The following is a 19,969-nucleotide window of genomic DNA, read 5'->3' as shown; positions in this document are numbered from 1 at the left end:
GACGGCTGAGATATTGGTGTGACAATTCTTCATTAGTAGTCTGAAAATATGTCTCATATTCGTATTTCACAGATATCTCTGAAACCGAATTTTCCAATTGCAGAAAAAAATGAATGGGTCCAATGACAAAAACATAGCTTTCGTTTAAAGATAAAATCGCACAAATCGGTCCAAGGACGACTGAGATCTTGATGGGACATATTTTACCAATGTGTGAAGTTGATACGTCTAATGCTTTATGTTCGTATTTCAGAGATATCTCCGGAACCCAATGTCTAATTGCAAAAACAAAATACAATGGGTTCAATGGCAAAGTCATAGCTTTCGTTTAAAGATAAAATCATGCAAATTGGTTTACAGACGGCTGAAATATTCATGTGACATTATTTTGTTAGTTTTCTGAAAATGTACTTCATGTTCGTATTTCTCACATATCTCTGGAACCAAATGTCCGATTGCAAAAAAAATTGAACTCGTACAATGACAAAGTCATAGCTTTCGTTTAGTGTTAAAATCGTGCAAATCGGTCCACGGACGGCTGAGATCTTGATGTGAGATTTTGTAACGCACACATACGCACACACGCACACACGCACACACACACACACATACATACATGTGCTCAGTTCGTCGAGCTGAGTTGATTGGTATATACGACTTGGGTCTCCGAGCCTCGGATAAAAAGTCGGTTTTTCAAGCGATCTTTATACCCTTCTTAGGGTGTAAGAAGGGTAAAAAGAAGAAGAAAAAGATCAGAACAGGAAGATTCACCCATTGTTGAACGGCTAAAATTCTCTCTTTATTTTTGAACGTCCATGCTTTTTTATGGGTGTTCAAAACGGACCTCTACATAAGGCTGAAAACTCATATAGTTGAACACAAAAGGCTAAAACGAGCAATAGGTAATGTTTTCAACATAACCGTGGGTAGACGTAGGACTTGTATAAACGTAACGTATTTACATTTAAATTCTAACTTTTGGATCAATGGAGTTTGATTATAGTATTGATATTGGAAACGACAACATCCATGCTGTGTAGAATTTTTAGCCATTTGTTTATTTAAAACTTCTGAAAAAAAAAATAAACTATTAAACTATTAAATTAACTATTAAGCCCTTATTTCCTCAAGCAAATGTAGAGCATTTATAGATTTCTTATTGATGATAGTATTATTGATTGATAGATGATATATTCTATTTATAAAATTTTCAAACTTGGGCAAAATGGGGAACTGTCCCATTTTCCAAACAAAGAAATACAGCACCAATTTCGTTGCTTCTGTTTTGCTAATATGCGTGCTTACTATAGGCTGCCCATGATCACATTGACGTATAAGCCAAAATGACCAAAACACACTTTTTTGCGGATATGGATTCTTCGTACGGTTATACATCTTCTTCTTTTGAGCCAGCCTAGGGCTGCAAGCCTCTTTAATAAAGAAATTAAAAAAAAAAAAATCTTCTTCTTCTTCTTATTGTCCCCACACTGGGACAGAGCCGCCTCGCAGCGTAGTGTTCATTAAGCACTTCCACAGTTATTAACTGCGAGGTTTCTAAGCCAGGTTACCATTTTTGCATTTGTATATCATGAGGCTAACACGATGATACTTTTATGCCCAGGGAAGTCGAGACAATTTCCAATCCGAAAATTGTCTAGACCGGCACCGGGAATCGAACCCAGCCACCCTCAGCATGGTCTTGCTTTGTAGCCGCGCGTCTTACCGTACGGCTAAGGAGGGCCCCTGCGGTTATACATATGCTCCATGAAAAAATATTCATGTTTTGTTCGGCGATATTTTGGCGATAATTGTTTTTGGAAAAATGGTCATTTGATCGCATAAGTTGACGTACCTCCATTACCTGCTGCAATATGGAGCAAAAACCTGTCTCATATTTTTTCGACATTCACAATCCACTAATTAAGCACAACATAGGTCGTTTTACTTTGTCGTATTACAGGACTACTTTATGATTTGGGCGTAACTGATTTTTTTTATCAAAAATTAATATGCAAGTTCCTGCTAAAGCAAGCATTTCTTGTTAAATCCACGGTATAATCCGACAAAATAAGCTTTCATCCATCTAGGTGTAGGTCTGGAGATAAACGTTTACATTCTTTTAAATCAATGCTAAATATTGTCGCCAAAAGCTATGATTTAAGACAATCGCGATCATTCAAAAGGAAGTATAATATAAAAGAAGAATGAAAATCCATTAATTATGTAACGCAATGATTAGCCATTTGTGTCACACTTTTTTTAGAAGCATATCAAAACTGTGTATGGAAAATCATACTTTTCTAAATCCCCATTCCTCTTCTAAAGTGTAGTAATTTTTGGGTATTTTCTAAAAGTGCATTTCAGAACCAAAATCTAGCTTCATTTTTTGCGTGACAGTAGAGGTCTGCCACTGACTGTGGTCTTAACACATAAGAATTAGTGCGTGTTAAATGGCTTTTTATGTGTATCTCACAAGGATGTTAACGATCATTCAGTAATTTGCGTTCGATCATTTAGTAGTTTGTCCATAACACATTCCAGAAGCTGAATTTCAAAATGTGTTGTATGGTGGAATTCTAGTGCGAAGGTTTTTCTACAACTTTGCCTAATGGTTCGTTATTAGAATTCAACTAATAACGGAGTTACAGTGCTAGTTATAGTAACTCAAACTAAATGATTGGAATTTTGTTATCATTTAGTCTAAGTTACTGAAACTATAGCTATAACTCCGTTACTAGTGGAATTCCAACAACGAACCATTAGGCAGAGTTGTAGAAAAACCTTCGCACTAGAAGTCCACCATACAACACATTTTGAAATTCAGCTTCTGGAATGTGTTATTGACAAACTACTAAATGATCGAACGCAAATTACTGAATGATCGTTAACATCCTTGTGTATCTCAGTTTGATAATATTAGTGTGTATATTTCGAGCACATTTACCTGGATAGGTTTTACAATTGCAATGCAATTCTTATTAATGTTTTTCATTACCTTACCCGGACAGAACTAAATTATAAAACATGATGTAAGATTCAAAAGAGCAGGCAAAAATATCAACAAAAAATGCAGCGAAATGTTATTTAAATATCAAGATGTGTTAAGGATAAAAGCAATCTAATAGCTCGAGATATTAATCACTTCTTCCAAATACCATTAACTGATAAACTCATGATATTTCAGAGCAAATTTGGATATTGTCGTCTGATATTTTGTTCTTTTATATCCTACATATAAATCAGGCCCATATCTCATTTTGCAATCTAAACACGATTGATTTGGGGATTGATTTGGGATTGAAATAGGGATTGGAACCATTTTTGCTTAAAATTTGGTTGGAACGAGGGCTTTGGCCAATACATGAAAATGGTAACTGCTTGCACACTTGGTACAGAACCATACTGATGCTGTAATAGTGTAAAAATCCCTGTACGGTACTGATTAAATTCTTTGCAACACGAACTCTTCCACACATAATTTTATCTTTACCACATAATTTTAATTTTCACGGAAAGAGCTATCCGAAAAACCTTTCCCGGAAACTCGAACCTTTCAAAAGATTTCCCTTCTTCAATCAATAAATCGTTGGAACTAACTACAATTATTCTTTAGCGCTATAGCGCTACGCGTGGTTGTAGTAGGCTGGTTTTTACGCCATGTTGTGGGAACAAACATTTAACAAAACGTTTGTTCGATCGCATAAACTGTCGTATGCATATTTTGATCACTTCAATTAAAGGAATAATAATTAATTCCCCGCGGCCTACTAATATTGTCCATTTAGACAGATTAGTTCTTGTATTTTGTTGATTGATATGATGATTCGGGTAAAATTAATAAAAATGCGTTTTCTCAACATCGATGGTGCTGGTTGTTACGTCAACTATGAAATCATGGGCTGCTTACTGCTGAAAAAACAATAAGAAACAGGTCAAGGAGCAGTACCCGGATAAAAGTGTACCATACGCTCAACAGTGTAAACGATTGAATTACCATATGCTCTACGGTATACAATAAGATATATTGTTTCTTGATGGTTGTCCATATTGTATCAACATCGTGGATATAATACGTCAACATAGTTCTCTAATGTAACAATACTTCCAATTGTTTTTAGAACATTTACTGTATAAATTTTAATCAATGATAACTTCTGAAAATGTTGTTCAAATTGCATATAAGCATATAACAATATTTATCCCATTGCCGCAAATATGCATTGTTTTTCTTAAAATTTCATTATTGAACGGTAGAGCCGTCATAATTAAGAAATCCAATATTGTATTGTTTTACTATAAAATACAATTCAATGTAATGTAATTTGAACGGTTTTCTTCGGATATTTCAACAATATATTTACGATACACTCTATTGTTTTACAAAAAAAAGTGTATGAAAAAATCTCAGATTTTGTATAGTTCAATACTTAACAACCCGTACGTTTTAATGCGAAAACTTCATTTACAATTTAACAAATGGTTCATTACAATACATTCTAATGTATTTCTATTATTTCATCTTCAATAAAATCTATTGTAAATTTGTTGTGTTTTATAGTGATGTTACAATAAATTGTATTGTTTTTCTATAATATTTTTTATTCGGGTGGTGTTCAAGTTGGCGCTTCGGTCGTTCGTGTGTGATATCGTTGGTCGAATAAATTGATTGTTCGTGCCGCTGTTGGTAAAACCTGATGGATGTTTGAATAAACGAGAGGTGGAGTCAATGTTGGTCAAACTGTTTGATCGTGTGTACGTTCTATAATGCGTCGCATTTGGATAAAAAGATTCGCAAGCGCAACACGGATCGAGCGTGCACAGTTCTACGCAAATTTAGCGAGATTGTTTCATAATGGTTCTACTTTTTTTTTTTAATTTAACAAATGAAAAGTGTTATAATTAAATAATTTCTTTACTAAATACGCGCTGGATTAGAGAATCTGGAAGTTTGTTTATGGACCCCTTATCCAATTGATAATGGTAGCTTAAACAGGCGGGGCTTATTGTGTACAAAAGTGACCTCGGACTGGTCATGAAATACCAGGCAGTCTGTAACGGGTCACTGGAGCTGCAATAGAGCTAGCACTTTCTAACTCCCGGATTAAATCTGACTGTTTAATCATGTAATACATACAGCTTTCTTCCATAACATCACTGCCAGATAGTGGGGGTTAGATTGGACACACACTTTTGAGCATTATGTTGTTAATTTGTTAATTAAAAATATATAATTTTTGTCTTTAATATAGCAATACACGAACGGCTTGTTTTAATAAGAAATTGCAGAATTTTTTTAATGAAGAGCCATTTCTTCATCCAAAGCATACAATTTTTTTTTCATTCAATAACATCATTGGCAATAAAGCTATCTATCTGTGTGTAATTTAAAAGGGGGAATTAAAACATTATGAATTGCAGAATTTAAAGGTGATCCATCTTGCCCCGCTGCTTGGCCAATCTTACCCCGGCATTTTTTGATTGATAGAAAAATAGACTTCTACTTTAATGACTCAAAATAAAATAAAAAGTGTAATTTTTGTTATTTTATAAACCTGGCTTAAAAATTATGAGCTACTTTTATACTGCCGTTCTACGCATAATTGTCCCATGTTACCTTTGATGAAAAAATTCATACTCGAGTCAATTTGTCCCACTGAAAAAATGAAGTTGTTGTTTGATGATAATGAAACTGAAAACCGTTTTAATAAGTAGTGATTCGTTTTATGTCCTGGAAAAGTGTTGCATACGCTCATAACATCCCAAAAACATTTGTTAAATTTTAAGATTCAATCGATTCTGAAATAAGTGGGACAAATTGACTCGAGTTTGGATTTTTTCATCAAAGGTAACATGGGACAATTATGCGTAGAACGGCAGTATAGATCCACGTTGAATAGTAGAATTAAAATATTTGTGTTTTAAGGCAGTCTGGGTTCGTCTTAGGTGACTCTTGTCCCATCCTACCCTACTTCTTACGCTACAATCGTTTGAGGTTTATTATAGGTTCAGTTTCATTTTCTTCTTCTTCTTCTTATTGGCATTACATCCCCACACTGGGACAGAGCCGCCCCGCAGCTTAGTGTTCATTGAGCACTTCCACAGTTATTAACTGCGAGGTTTCTAAGCCAGGTTACCATTTTTGCATTCGTATATCATGAGGCTAACACGATGATACTGTTATGCCCAGGGAAGTCGAGACAATTTCCAATCCGAAAATTGCCTAGACCGGCACCGGGAATCGAACCCAGCCACCCTCAGCATGGTCTTGCTTTGTAGCCGCGCGTCTTACCGCACGGCTAAGGAGGGCCCCTCAGTTTCATTTTAGAAAATTATTTGTGTTAGACCAATGGGCCGGTCTTAAAAACAAACGAAGGCAAATTACATCACATTACATTACTCTTTTATATCGATTTTTATTGAGTTGACATAACATTATTTTCCATGCTGTTCAAGGTCATTCCATGTTTTCAGTTCCTTGGTCCAGTTACTCAGATTACGAAACCAACCCGTGTTTTTCAACTTTCAGTAAAGAGAGCTTTGATTACATGTTTATGTACATACATCTATTTGTGTATTTAAACAGATGCTGGAGCGAACTTGATGCATTCTAGTATGGAGCAGACAAATCAAGGATTCACAATGGATTGCACGAACCCATCCAGAATCTCTCCTCCTAAATCAACAATAGACTCAACACCCCTCCAGCCAGCTATGGACAAAAATAAGGAATGTAAGTAATACTATATACATTTAATTTAAGAGATATTTATAGTTTCTGTTTCTGTTGAACCCCAGCTTTCATTTGCTTGATTGTATTTTTATTTAGAAATTTTAAAAAGGTTTTGTAACGCTAAACTGATTATTATTAGTTGTGCAACTAAGTTCCCATTGTATATATGGCCAAATAAACTCGGCAGAGCAACAAAGTGGACCGGAGCGAGATGACTCTTCTGCCCTTTCCGTCACTCGCTGTCACTCTTCATCAAACTAATCATTTCGTTGGCGTCGTTGTGCAGTAGAGTGGCCCAGACTTGTATGGGGAGAAAAAAAAGTTGTCGAATTCTACGGGGCACCCCCCAGGATTGTGCCTTTGGGTAAGCAAATCAATCTCTGAAAATTTCAGCTCAATCGCTTGTTGCATAAGCTGGCGCAATTGATTTAAAGTTTGTATGGTGGTTTCAGCCAAGATGCATAGGAAAATACACCTCCGTCACTCTTTTGTTCAGGAAATTGGTCAATTTCAGATCAATTTCACAGAATATTATACGATAATTAAATGAACTTTTCTATAGTTTTCGGTCGATCTATTAGGGGTTAGGTTGTATACACCCAATTAGGTTCAATGGGAATGCCATTTCTCATTAACATAACATGTTCAAATTTCTACAAAACATTCTCGAGATGCCAAGTTTTTGAAATTCAATTAGGGAAAACAATGATATCAATAAGTATTTGGCCGTATACGTAGTAATGGTAATGGACATCTCGTCCTCGCCAACGATGCAGCAAAATCTACTAGCACTGTTTCAGAAGCCATCGAACCTTTCATCTCCCACTGACCATCCCGCTCTCGACATAGGCACTCGACGGGCACTACCGAGCCTGATCACGTTCGACGACGCTCCTGATATTTGCCAAATGTATTGTGATTCTCGAGATATTATAGCATTTTGCTCATTCACCTCTGCCTCGCTTAGTTGTGCGCCGCTAAGGTATTGTGTCATATTATGGTACTTTACTCAATTTAAGTGTAGAATATTACATCACAAATTAAACATAATTGCACTACTAATCTCCACTTAAACAATATCCCGAACGCAACACAGGCGAAAGAAAAGCAAAAAACTACTAAACCTCGAACAATTTCACTTAAAAATATCTTTTCGTAAAGGGACGACAATATGCTACATACCTTACAAGCGAATGTGGAAAAGCTTACCGAAAGCTCACATCTATTTGACATTGGTTTATTTACTTTTTGCATGGCGCACAACTCGGCGCATGGGACCCGGCGCGTAACTGGTGAGCCAGTATGCTAATTTTAGAAAAGAATCGCAATATAATCATATGATCACCGCCGAGCAGATTACGAAAGTATTTGCGATGCTACCACACGTATTCATTGGTCATCCATCGAACATGACGTTTGTGTAGACAGGGATTGAACTTATCATTTCATTATCATTTAGTATGCAGCCAATAACTCATTCAAGAGGCGGAATTCCGAAAAGTATTGTATGGCGGACTTCTAGCGCTACATCCCCACTACAACTTTGTCTAAGGGTACATTGCTCTATGTCTAATATTTACATCGTTAAACGCTAGAATCACATAATATACTAAGGGTCTGTCTCGTTTGGAGAATTAAACTGAAATTAAACTTAAAAGTGACATTTCAATAATTATCAAATAACCCTGCTCGCAGAGCAAGATTACTTTTGACAGATATCGAATCATTTTCCATCGATGTCCTATTGGAATTGCTGGGTAGCACCAGCCATTCTTATAACAAATAATTAAGTTTAATTCTCCAAATGAGACAGACCTTAAGTCACTAAGGGTCTGTCTCATTTGGAGAATTAAACTGAAATTAAACTTAAAAGTGACATTTCAATAATTATCAAATAACCCTGCTCGCAGAGCAAGATTACTTTTGACAGATATCGAATCATTTTGCATCGATGTCTTATTGGAATTGCTGGGCAGCACCAGCCATTCTTATTACCGGGTTATTTGCTAATTTTCGAACTGCCACTTTTAAGTTTAATTCTCCAAATGAGACAGACCCTAAATGATAATAAATGTTATTATCATTTAGTATGTTAAATGATACTAGCGTTTCACACAGTATATATCAGTGGTGCTCAGCACTTTGGGCGTTTTTTACATTAATTTGCTTCTTTCACGTTAAAAATGAGCTTTCACCATACAAATTAGCACTTAGTCGAAAGCTTCCACACTTCTTTCTCCCTTCATACGGGAATTTGGCAGAAGGAAGGTCGTGCGATATACACCTGATTCTGTTATTACACGGATTTTTTTACATGGCCGTGTAAAAAAATCCCATAAAATTTTTTTACAAAGTTGCTCCATTTTGCTTAATTTGTCGAGAAATCATAAAACTTTATTGACACGGATTTTCAAATTTTGAACTGAAAGCTTTTTTTACACGGAACGCATCCCCCGTGTAAAAAATCGGGTGTATGGTAAGACGGTATAATGCGCCCCACCTGGCCAAAAGGCCCCCCTTTGATTTCTAGAAAACTATACCTAACTAAGGGTAAAAAACAGTTGGAACCTATAAATATTTGTAAAACCATCATACAATGTGAATTTGGAAATATTTTTCTATTACACAATGAAAATAATAGCAAAATACAAAAAGTTACAGTTTTGATGTAACTTTTCATGTTTGTTTGCTCAACATTCTGGAGCGACTCTGGCATACTGTCCTCAAAACTTGCACTGGAACACTCAGTTGGGCAACAAAATAAGTTTTCTCAGTAATTAATAAGATATAAAATTGCTTCCATCTTCAAAAATGTAACGATTTTCGAAAGCATGTTTCACTGGCCAAAACGCCCCATTGTAGGCAGGACGATATGCCCTTACCAACTGTACACAAGCGCAGCGAGCCTGCAGCAGTTGCTTCCAAATTGTATGGACAATATTAAAATGTAATTCACACCTGCTTAAATGGACTTATGTTAGTTTTTTAATGTCAAGCGCATAAGGATTTGTAGCCTTTTTATTATGGGATTGATAAAATACTAATGAAGGGCCATGTCTTTGGTTGAAATGGGGCGTATTGCCCAGGCACTTTTAGAATTCATTTTTCACGACTTTTCAAAAAAGCTTTATTACGTGTTATCTGTAATATTTTTATATGACTACTCACGGGCAATGCATTTGCGACTTCCTGGACTACCAAATAACACAAAGTTTGCATAAATTACTTTGAAAAGTAAAAAGTTTTCATAGGTATTGTCTTAGGGGGGCATATTATACCATCTTACCCTATACCATCACAATTATTGCCCTCCGTTCGTTTTCAATCGACTTCTATAAAAACATTCTTCATGCCTGCCGTATCCTAACGGAACAACCGCGCACGCACCATACTTTGCGCAGTTAAGGAAATGCAAAATTTAATCAACTCGTACAACTTACGGGAAGTAGCTATCCGCCTGAAATAGTTTCCATGCTGAACTATTATTATTATATTATTGTTTGAGTACTAAATTTGGCACAAAAATTTGAAATAAATAGTAAATTAAACTTCAAAGGGGATCCCTTATTATATGCCTAACTTTGCGCATATAACTTGGAAAATTTCTAACACGAAGCAAGCAACTATCATACAATTTTTCATCCAAATTTTATTTTTTCAACTAATACTACTATTACAAATCATGTTCATTCCATTTGTAGGCATATATGAGCATATTTGAGAAAATTAGGGCGCCCGGAATTATTTTCTTATGATTAGACATTCTTGGTATGTTCTTACGTCTGTTGGTGTATGTACAGCCCCATTTATGTGCATTGATCACAGCGAATTAAAGTTCTTTTTTGTGAAAACCATTTTCCGATGAGGTATATCATAAATGTTGAAAATACTGAAGAAATACGAGTTGTGTGCAAAATTAGGTACACTTTATTGAAAAATGGTTCCTAACATTGCGCATAATATATTTTAACGACAAATATAAATGACAAACCAAATTCTCATGAGATGGCTACAACAATATTATAATTATTGGATCCATGTGTAATCAGATGTCACCGAATGTAAAAATTTACAAAAAATATAGTTTTTCGGGTAAACCGTCACTTGTCATTTGTGCTAGAAACACGCCATTTTGGTCATTTTTACTGTTTTCAGTACAAATTTTAACTAATAAAACGAAAAATGTGTCATTTAACAGCGGCAAAATGCCTGCACTGTGATAATAACATGCTGACTAGTTGTAATTATATTCCGAAATTTAATTTAAACGCATTCTATAACAAAAATAACCGCAAAATGCGCAAAGTTAGGTGCGTGCACGTTATCAATTATATACTTTCTCCTCTATATCTATCATGAACATGTACGTCTAAGTTTGGAAGATGATATTAGCATTTCCATATCATTGTAAATCGTTTAACTTCACGTAGAAGTAATAAACTCAAATCATTAATAAGTGTAAGATTTTATGGACTGATCTTAGTATCGGAATTTCTAAACGTTTTGTTTTCTTCTTATTGGCATTACATACCCCACTGAGAAATTGCCGCTACTGGCAGATACAGAGGTGGGGCACCACACGATGCAATCACACTATTGTTCTCATAGGCTATTGTTCTTGCGCCAAGTGGTACCCCACCAATAAACAATAGCTGGCACCGCCAGTGATTGCCGCCTCGCTGCTTTGTATTCATTCAGCTCTTCCATAGCTGTTAACCGCGAGGTTACCATTTTTGCATTAACATATCATGAGGCTAACACGATGATACTGTTATCCCCAGGAAATTTCCAAACTGAAAATTTCCTAGACCGGCACCAGGAATCGAACCCAGCCACCCTCAGGATGGTCTTGCTTTATAGCCGCGCAGCTTACCGCTAAGTTAAGGAGGGCCGAGAATGACTTGTTATCTTGAAAGATCAATAAAACATATATAAAAAAAAATCGATATCTGTCAAAAACTCAAAAGTAATTTTGCTCTGTGAGCCTAATCATCGAGAATTATTGAACTGTCACTTTTAAGTTCAACTACAGTTTAATTCAGGAAATGGGACAAAAAGTTATGCTGAGGGGATTGAATTGTGCAATACAGAATTTTGTCCAATTTTCATTTTGCAGTTTCCCGAGCAGGAGCGACGACCTCGAAAACAGAAATTTGTATGAACCTTTGAACTAGATTTGCAAAAGAGGTAAAATAGAAAACAATAATACCAAAATTAATATGCAAAATACATTAGGCATACTTAGGTATTTCAATACCAGGCGAATAATAATGTGTGATGCGTTTGGTATCGTAATAACAGAGTGTGTTATGCTTGAAGTATTGCGCATATGAATTTTTGGTATTATTTTTTGCCAATTTAACCTCTTAAGCAAGGCTAGTTCAAACCAGAGTATGGTATCAATAACAGAATAAGGTATTATTGAGTTAATTGCTCCTGCTTGGTTTTCCTGCTAGTTCTGTTCTATAATAGAGTAGAAACTATGATTTGCTTGTTCATCAAATGTTCAATATTCTTCTCCTGGTTAGCTCGGTTTCCTCATCTTATCACGCTTCTTTTCTTTTTTTCAGCACTGAAAGTAAAACTTTTGGTCAGAAGATCTTTGAACCAGTTAGTGGAACAGGGAATTATGCCATGTAAGTATGCGTCCACCACAAATATATCAGCATCATACTACCCCAATTCACACAAAAGTCCCATGTCGATTTTTGACGATTGTGATTTTCATTCAGAAATAAGCCAAAAATTACCTCCTATTTATGATAAACTGATGAAATGATAAACTTCGTTCAAGAGATTTGAAAATTCAACCCCACTTATGTTGTCCATTCTTGATATTTATTACACTAAATTATATGGCCCGTTTAATAGTTCCATAACAATATGTACAGTTAAAGAATATTACGTCAAATTTTCAGAAAGATATCAGAGTTTATTAGAATTTTTGTATTTCTCTACCCATGTAAAACGGGTTTGAAAACGGCAAATTACTCAAGGTTAAGAAAACTGGCATGGGACTCTTATGCGAATAGGTTTATCATATCGGGACTGATTTGCGATTTGAGCGTAACTTCTTATGTAAACACATATTGGATGGCAAATTCCTGGTAAATCAAGCATTTCCAGGGAAAACCACGGTATGGATCAGACCAGTTTTCCTCTAACAGATAAGGGAAGTTCAATCAAAGTTAATTGCCTATTTCCGGGGATTGAACCACCTGACTTGGACGTTAATTTACAATGTTATGAAAACTCATATGTGAATATGTACGTTATGTGGAAGATATTGATTTGGAAAATGTATTGGAGGTAACCACTTTCCCTTCGATGGGACTCGAACCCATGACCCTTTATTTATTTATTTATCATCAGACTAAGGCCGGAGTGGCCTGTGCTGCACATAAAAGACTTCTCCATTCAGCTCGGTCCATGGCTGCACTACGCCAACCACGCAGTCTGCGGAGGGTCCGCAAGTCGTCCTCCACCTGATCGATCCACCTTGCCCGCTGTGCACCTCGCCTTCTTGTTCCCGTCGGATCGTTGTCGAGAACCATTTTCACCGGATTACTGTCCGACATTCTGGCTACGTGCCCGGCCCACCGCAGTCTTCCGATTTTCGCGGTGTGAACGATGGATGGTTCTCCCAACAGCTGATGCAACTCGTGGTTCATTCGCCTCCTCCACGTACCGTCCGCCATCTGCACCACACCATAGATGGTACGCAACACTTTCCTTTCGAAAACTCCCAGTGCGCGTTGGTCCTCCACGAGCATCGTCCAGGTCTCGTGCCCGTAGAGAACTACCGGTCTTATAAGCGTTTTGTAGATAGTCAGTTTGGTACGGCAGCGAACTCTATTCGATCGGAGCGTCTTGCGGAGTCCAAAGTACGTACGATTTCCAGCCACTATGCGTCTCCGAATTTCTCTGCTGGTATCGTTATTGGCGGTCACCAGTGAGCCCAAGTACACGAATTCTTCAACCACCTCGATTTCGTCACCACCGATAGAAACTCGTGGTGGGTGGCTCACATTGATCTCTCTTGAGCCTCTTCCTATCATGTACTTCGTCTTCGACGTGTTGATGACTAGTCCAATCCGTTTAGCTTCACTTTTCAGTCTGATGTAGGCTTCCTCCATGAACAGTGGAAGAGGAGGTCCTTCGTAGCTTAGTTGGTTAAAGCACCAGTCTAGCGTACTGTAGGGTCATGGGTTCGAGTCCCATCGAAGGGAAAGTGGTTACCTCCAATACATTTTCCAAATCAATATCTTCCACATAACGTACATATTCACATATGAGTTTTCACAGATAAGGGAATTTGAAGAAAGGCGCTTGCATTCTATGTTATTCATAAAACAATGTTTGTTTACAAATAAGTTACGCCTAAATCGCAAATCAGTTTGATATTCCCTTTTAAATTTAACCGTCAAATCACCATATCGTGCACACCTAGTGCCTAATTCTGCAATTTTTTTGATAGCTTTTAGATATTGACAGTAGTTCCGAATAGCATTCATGCGTGAGTAAAAATCACATATACATGTTGAACATAATAATTTCGGGATTATTACAATAAATCATAAAATTTTGGCTCAAATACGCAAAATTAAGAACAACGCAGAATTAGGAGCTGACATGATATTTGTTCTTTAATAAAACTTCGTACCTACATTACAATGTCTAATAATAATAATGTGTGAACAGTAAACACTACCTCACTCGATGTTCAGTAACTCATTGTGTTCTCTAATTCCATGCAAAGCTTTCTTCATACTAATTTCTAAATGTTACCCCTGTAACTCGATTCGTCCCTTCCTAGATATTCCCAATATTGAGTGAGGAGAGTTCACTGTAGTATATGCGTTATTTAGCTGTAAACAATATTAGTTATTGAGCATAATACAGGATGCGAGTAAACGAAAAGATGAAATGTGAAACAATAGTGAAATGCTATATAATCACCCATGTCCATAACTGCCATATAACTACGAATCATACTCCTCCATTTAAAAAGATTTTTTTTTTCAACTCATTTATGATCACTCTCTATTTTACAGCACCTAAAACTTCTCCGGCAATATATGAACAACAGCGGCAACTTGAACGTGCCAAAACTGGAGACATGCTCAAGGCCAAAATAAAGCAGAGGCCGGATCGGATGGAACTAGAACGGAGACACATTTTGGAGCACCAGGAAGGCAACATTGATCCCAGTCTTGCAGAGAAGAAGCGAATGCTGGAAAAAGCTCTCTTGGTGGACCATCTCAATTCCAAGATATCCCATCGGCCAGGCCCACTTGAACTAATCGAAAAAAACATTCTACATGCAGAAGAGCCCATTGAACGGATAGTCAAGGAAGGCTTAGTTAATTATACTTCTACCGATGAAGCTGTTTCACCAGCACAAACACTCAGAAGTCCTGAAAGCATGGTGTGCATAGAAGATGATTCACTAAGCTCGGAAGGTGAAACCCAAAATTTGCAACGCCTCACACCTATTAATGTTTTGTTACTCACGCAACCACAAAGTACAACAGTTTCTACCGATGCTCTCATCGGAACATTCTCGGTTGGCGTTGGTACAACCAATGTCTTGGAAACAGCTAGTTCCAGTGACACTACCAAATTTGCGCGACCTGAAACTTGTGTCAAAAAAGAGGGAATTGAACCAGTTCCCTTCAACGTAGTTGAATGTATCAAAAAACCCTATGTTGGTAGCAGTGCTACATCATCTAAAAGTGATTTAAAAGAGAAAAGCAAAAAGAAAAACAAAAATAAGGTTATATCTAAAACCAGATCAATTAAGTTTCATGAATACAAAGGTCCGCCCAATGCGCAAAAACACGCTTCTAGTTTACACAACAGTGGCGAAACCAACTATCAGCTCATAATGAAGCAACAATACCTTCTGGAGTATTTGGAAGAAATATGCAAGCATCCTCCGGCAGCTTCAAGCAGCTCGAGTATGTCATTTTCGGTAACGGCAAGGGAAAAAGATGGCAACACAGTGACACTGGGTGGCGATTCTCAAAAACTACCACCAGATCCGGCAACTGAAACCTTGAATAAGCTCAAAGTATTCCAACTGAAGAGGTATTGCAAAAAATATAATCTTCCAGTGTCGGGTTCTAAATCAAGTCTCATCGACCGACTTAAACCTTTTCTGCCCTTGATGGAACAAACTTCCGACTTCGAAGGTAAAACTGAATCGGATATATCGCTGAATAGCAATCCAGCATCTGAAGCTAAAGCTACTGAAGGTGTGGATGAGCAGGTGCTCAAAGAACAACAGAAACGAATTGCTGAACTGCAAATGCTATTGAAGAAAAGTCAAGATGAACTGGAGCATATGAAAATGATACAGCAGCGTTCTCCACAGGACTTCAACCAAATAGCCAGCTCCAGTTCTGATAATCTTGAACAAATAAGCGAACCAGAAACGACAAAGATTTTCAAAAGTGAAGAAATCAACATCACATCCTTACATACTGATAAAATCTTGTCTGATATGGACATTAAAATAACCGTTAGAATTGACACAGATTCTCCAGATTCTACAATTAAGCCTAAACTTGAGCCGAATTTCACCGGAAAAGACACCATGTTAAGTGTTTTAGATGGTCCTAGCAGTATACTTAATACAAACGCAGCGAAGCAGTGGAAAACTGATGCATTGCTCGATGCCGTGGTGGAAGAGGAGCACATGCTACAATGCGATGCCATACCTCATAGAACAGTCAGTTTTCCTTCAAACACTGAAACACTCGACAAATTGCTAGGCCAGGTCCAACCTGGCATTCCTAATTTAAACGATAGCAAAGATCAAGTATATAAAATGCCTTTGGATACAAACGCCCAAAGTGATATGTTGAGCAACAAAGACATGGACACAAAATCGATGAGCGCTGAACCGATGCACACTCCCCTAGTGCTTAACGATTACAATGATGTGGACTTGCTCGACTTCCATATGCAGATTGATGATACCAGTGACAATTATGCGATACCCAAGTCGATTGACAGTGCTTTCCCTAGCATGGATATTAAGGAACCCGATTGCAACACTGTCAATAGTAATAAAATGAACTATGAATCGGTTACGTCGGACAGCAGCTTAATTTACAATGGAGACGATGACAAAACAAACGCTTTCAATGATTTCGATGGTATGCGCTTTGTGCACAATGGGCCATACAGCGAACTTTTTAAGCTGCATCATACTGGTATGAATGTGATTCAAAACCCAACAGTAGATCCAGAGTCTTATTTAAAGATGAACCAAACAAACGATATCAACGATAACTTCACCAATATCCCTGCCAGCCATGATTTAAGCTGTTCGTTTGCTCCGAAGCATTTAGATCTTTCCTCGAGCTCTGAAGCATCTAACGTAAAACGGTGCTGGATGCCCAATAGTACGTTCTACGATGGTTCCAAGCTCAAGATGGTTGCCTTAGATAACCAACACCATGGTCTGCAATCGAATCAAAATCACAGTGACATTATAAACATAGCTGGAATGAAAAATAGTGATGATAGATATAGTTTTGGCGATCATAATAAGGACACTTTGTTGAATAGTACATGCAATAATAGCACACACACCGGACACATCAGTCCGATGGACTTTGATAGTTTGTTGTCGAATATGAATTCACCTTTAACTCCGCAAAATTGTGATCGTGGCGTACTTGATGAGAATCAAGACAAAGCATTGTATGATTTACAACAAAATAATTTACTTGATTACTTTACCGATGATTATGGTATGCATAATGCAATTATATAATATGTGAAAATAGATAACACTAGATATTAGAAAAAACAAACGGATATACCTATTTGTTTTTCTCAAATTTGAAGACTCCGTCATACTTGATATCAGGGACACATATATTGACATATATGTTTCAATAAATACAGATAAGTTCTGCATTGGGTATCCACTTTTCACTATTACCACCAGGGCCATAATTTCGACTTAAACCACGGAATGACCTGAATGCCGTCTGGTGGTCACCTCCGGTCATAACAGAGTAAGAACTGTGTATTAACTTCAAGATCACCGACAGAAATGGCTTGAAAAATTGCGCTGATGACTATTTTTACTGACGTTCCGGATTATCCGGAAGGCCGCATGGTGACCACCTGCGATCATAGAAGAGTACGAACTGTGTATTAACTCTAAGATCACCGCCAGAAATGGTTATGAAAAAATTTAGCTGCTCCAGGACGAACATTCTAAAATGACAATTTTTACGGACGTTCCGGATTAGCAGGGCTGGGTATTAATTCTAGGATTACCGTCAGTATCGATTTAGAAAAAAAAATGCGCTGCTCTATGACGAACTTTGTGAAGCAACTATTTTTACAGACATTCCGGATTATCCGGAGGCCGTCTTGTGGTCACCTGCGGTAATAGTAAAGTAAGAATTGTGTAGATCACCGTCAGAAATCGTTTAGAAACATAGGCAAAAACGAGCTGATCTAGGACGATTTTTACGGACGTTCCGGGGTTTCCCTACGGTTTCTTACCTTTTACGGTCATAGATGAGTGAAAACTGCGAATTAACTCCAAGGTCATTATCAGAAATAATATAGAAAAATCGTACCGTGACCTGCCCTAATTCCGCGCATCGCCTAATACCGTGGTTTTCATCAAAAATCAGAACCTGGCTATCATGGACATCGTATCATTTGGTTTGAACATATTATGTTTGAACATTTCACCAAATAATGTGATGTTCATGATAGCCAGGTTCTGATTTTATATGAAAACCACGGTATTGGGCGATGCGCGGAATTAGGGCAGGTCACGGTACTCCCTTTGATGAACTATCAATGAAATAAATGAATATTTCATAAGAAAAAAGGACGGGTTTGCGCTATTCCATTTAAGTACACTACTTTATTGTACCTTCAACAGATACGTATTTCGACTTCAGCAATAAGGCCGTCTTCAGTGTCTCGTAAGTTATTAAATGGAAAAATAAATATTATCAAGTTCAGGTAAGACATTTCTTATATAGATATACTGCCGTGAATCGCATATTTTCCCATATGAATAGGAAACCCAGCAAAGATGGGACAGTTATGCAATTCACGGCAGTATAGATATAGAACTCAAATATGATTCTCTACTGTAAACTTTTTTATTTTATTTTTCTGTCTTTGTACTTTCCGTTTACCATTGTCGATAGTTTGTGCACAGACAAAGTTTGTGTACGCTCCGTATCGCTTTTAAAATAGTCAGGGCGCGTTTTTTCACGTTACGAACAGCAGAACGATCGCGTGATCTCCCGAAATATTATGTTCTGCATAGTGCGGTCGGTAATAAAGTTAATCATTGCGCGTTTGTCGCACTCTAGTTCCCGGGGAACCGGTGCTAAAGAGGTACTGTTTGAGCTTCTCAATTTGGCACCAAATTATCGAGTTTCGTGTTATGAAACATAAAATTGCTTGCAAATATGTGCTCTGATGATCCCAGCTGTATTTGCTATATTGTATATGCCATTTCTGAGCAAATTTATCCCTCGAGCGGTCATCGGAAAGCCCTCTGGAAGATCCGGAACTTCCGTAAAATTGGCCAATTCTAAAAGTTCATCCCAGAGCTTCGCGATTTTTTTATAACCATTCATTCTGGCAGATAGTGGGGGCAATCAATAGTTAAAGCCTTCTGTGACCCCCAAATGTCTCAGAAATCAGTCCTCCGGAAGATCCGGATCATCCGTAGAACGGCCAAATCCGAAAGTTTATTCTAGTGTTTATCGATTTTTTGATAACCATTCATACTGACCCTCCTTCTGGGGCCCTCCTTAGCCGTGCGGTAAGACGCGCGCCTACAAAGCAAGACCATGCTGAGGGTGGCTGGGTTCGATTCCCATTCAGGTCAATAGGTAAAGTCTTCTGTGACCTCCAAATATCCCAGAAACGGTCCTCCGTAAAAGTGGTCAATTCTAAAAGTTAATCCCAGAGCTCCACGATTTTTTCGTAACCATTCATTCTGGCAAATTGTGGGTGCAATCAATAGTGGATGTCTTCTGTGACCTCCAAATGCTCCAGAAACGGTTCTCCGGAAGATCCGGAACATCCGTAAAATGGCCAATTCCAAAAGTTCATCCCAGAGCTTCGCGACTTTTTGACAACTATTCATTCTGGCAAATTGTGGGCGCAACAAACAGTTAAAGTCTTCTGTGACCCCAAAATGTCCCAGAAACGGTCCTTCGGAAGATCCGGAACATC

The 19,969-nt window shown here is 37.5% G+C and overlaps 1 protein-coding gene across 3 annotated transcripts in view; it reads left to right on the top strand.

Annotated features, from left to right (window-relative positions):
• Nucleotides 1-17,556, top strand: part of LOC134224912 (myocardin-related transcription factor B) — a 26,142-nt gene extending 8,586 nt beyond the window's left edge. For all 3 annotated transcript variants that reach the window (XM_062704563.1, XM_062704565.1, XM_062704564.1), the window contains 3 exons: nt 6,584-6,730; nt 12,301-12,366; nt 14,785-17,556. In XM_062704563.1, coding sequence (XP_062560547.1) covers nt 6,584-6,730; nt 12,301-12,366; nt 14,785-17,516 — 2,945 coding nt within the window. In that variant the 3' untranslated portion in view covers nt 17,517-17,556. The remainder of the gene's footprint in view (nt 1-6,583; nt 6,731-12,300; nt 12,367-14,784) is intronic.
• Nucleotides 17,557-19,969: the final 2,413 nt, after the last annotated feature.

This window comes from Armigeres subalbatus, chromosome 3 (assembly GCF_024139115.2).
Source record: "Armigeres subalbatus isolate Guangzhou_Male chromosome 3, GZ_Asu_2, whole genome shotgun sequence".
In the NCBI taxonomy this organism is placed as follows: Eukaryota; Metazoa; Arthropoda; class Insecta; order Diptera; family Culicidae; genus Armigeres; species Armigeres subalbatus.
The sequence above is the reverse complement of the archived record's forward strand: the minus strand, read 5'-3'. Positions and strand labels throughout refer to the sequence as shown.